General features: G+C 36.7%; 1 protein-coding gene across 1 annotated transcript; it reads left to right on the top strand.

The window, feature by feature from the left end:
* The first annotated feature begins 260 nt into the window (after positions 1-260).
* Positions 261-1,621, top strand: LOC115463898 (zinc finger protein OZF-like). Its single transcript, XM_030194575.1, is given in 2 exon segments — positions 261-711; positions 714-1,621. Coding segments are annotated over 2 exon segments (1,359 nt in total).
* The last annotated feature ends 411 nt before the right edge of the window (positions 1,622-2,032 follow it).

Here is a 2,032-nt window from a genome sequence, read left to right as displayed (position 1 = left end):
GTAAGTGAATATAATCAGAGTGAAGGGAATCACTGCAGAGACTGCAGGGGAGGATGAAATGTCCAGAACCAACAGATGAGATCAGGATGGTCTGTTTATGTCTCTTCATGTGCCATTGCTCACTTACACCTGTCTACCAGCAAGTGACTTTAAATACTTATGATGGGATATTTGCCTATATTTGTCTTACTAAATAGCTGTATAATTTATGTACATACTTTCATTTTTATCCAGCAGATGATGGATTTGGGAATAAGAGAATGAAAGGGTGCGATGGAGAACAGAAGGAGGAATGGAAAGAAAAACACCCCTTCAGAGACAGCCCTGATCCTTCAGCTGATAGTGTGGGAGGCATTAGTAGTGTAAGCTTGCAAGAAAATACCCCAAAAGGAGAGAGCTCGAATGTATGTATTGAACAAGAGAGAAATTCCACCAACTGGCCAAATCTCAGACAAAGTCAAAGAATCAGCAACGAAACTAACCTCAGAATTTATGAAAGAATCCACACTGCAGAAAAACCAAACAAATGTTCTGAATGTGGTAAAAGCTTCAGAGACAAATGTTATCTGAAAATTCATGGACGAATCCACACTGGAGAAAAACCTTTCCAATGTTCTGAATGTGGTAAAAGCTTCCATCGAAAGAATGACCTCAGGCTTCATGAACGAATCCACACTGGAGAAAAACCATTTAAATGTTCTGAATGTGAAAAAGCTTCAATAGAAAAAGTCAACTCAGAATTCATGAACAAATCCACACTGGAGAAAAACCATTTAAATGTTCTGAATGTGGTAACAGCTTCAATCAAAAGGATAAGCTCAGAATTCATGAACGAATCCACACTGGAGAAAATCCATTTAAATGTTCTGAATGTGGTAAAAGCTTCAAAGGAAAAAGTCAACTCAGAATTCATGAACGAATCCATACTGGAGAAAAACCATTTAAATGTTCTGAATGTGGTAAAAGCTTCAATAAAAACCGTGACCTCAGAATTCATGAACGAATCCACACTGGAGAAAAAACATTTAAATGTTCTGAATGTGGTAAAAGCTTCAGCGACAAATTTTATCTGAAAATTCATGAAAGAATCCACACTGGTGAAAAACCACATAAATGTTCTGAATGTGGTAAAAGCTTCAATGCAAAAAATCAACTCAGAGTTCATGAACGAATCCACACTGGAGAAAAACTGTATATATGTTCTGAATGTGGTAAAAGCTTCAATCGAAAGAATAATCTCACAATTCATGAAAGAATCCACACTGGTGAAAAACCACATAAATGTTCTGAATGTGGTAAAAGCTTCAATGCAAAAAATCAACTCAGAGTTCATGAACGAATCCACACTGGAGAAAAACCATTTAAATGTTCTGAATGTGGTAAAAGCTTCAGCGACAAATTTTATCTGAAAATTCATGAAAGAATCCACACTGGTGAAAAACCACATAAATGTTCTGAATGTGGTAAAAGCTTCAATGCAAAAAATAAACTCAGAGTTCATGAACGAATCCACACTGGAGAAAAACTGTATATATGTTCTGAATGTGGTAAAAGCTTCAATCGAAAGAATAATCTCACAATTCATGAATCCACACTGGAGAAAAATCATATAGGAATGTAATAAATGTTTCCAAGGCAAATCTGATGTAAGAAAATATGAAAGTATCCACCTTGGAGAAAAATATAGACAAATGTGCTAAGGTGCTTTCCTTAGGTGAAAGTTGAGCAAAACTGAAAATATCTCTGACTGAACACTGTGAGATAAAGGAACTTGAACAGGAAGGTGTATATAAATATCTAAGCATGGTGGAAGGAACAACTAAAAGAAGCAAAGTACACAAGGATGGAAGAAAACCAAGTCCAAAAGACCAGTACTGAAACCACGGTGGTAAAAGCACCAAAATCACAGTTTATTGGGACCCTACATGGTGTGTATTTCGGCTACAAAACCTTCCTCAGGGGTCAACAAATTGGCGTGTATAGATTAAGCATCTGAACCTCTCAAAATGAGGAGCAATAAGCTACGCGGTGC

This window comes from Microcaecilia unicolor, chromosome 1 (genome assembly GCF_901765095.1).
Source record: "Microcaecilia unicolor chromosome 1, aMicUni1.1, whole genome shotgun sequence".
NCBI lineage: Eukaryota > Metazoa > Chordata > Amphibia > Gymnophiona > Siphonopidae > Microcaecilia > Microcaecilia unicolor.
Note: the sequence above shows the minus strand (reverse complement) of the source record. Positions and strands in the feature narration are given on the sequence as shown.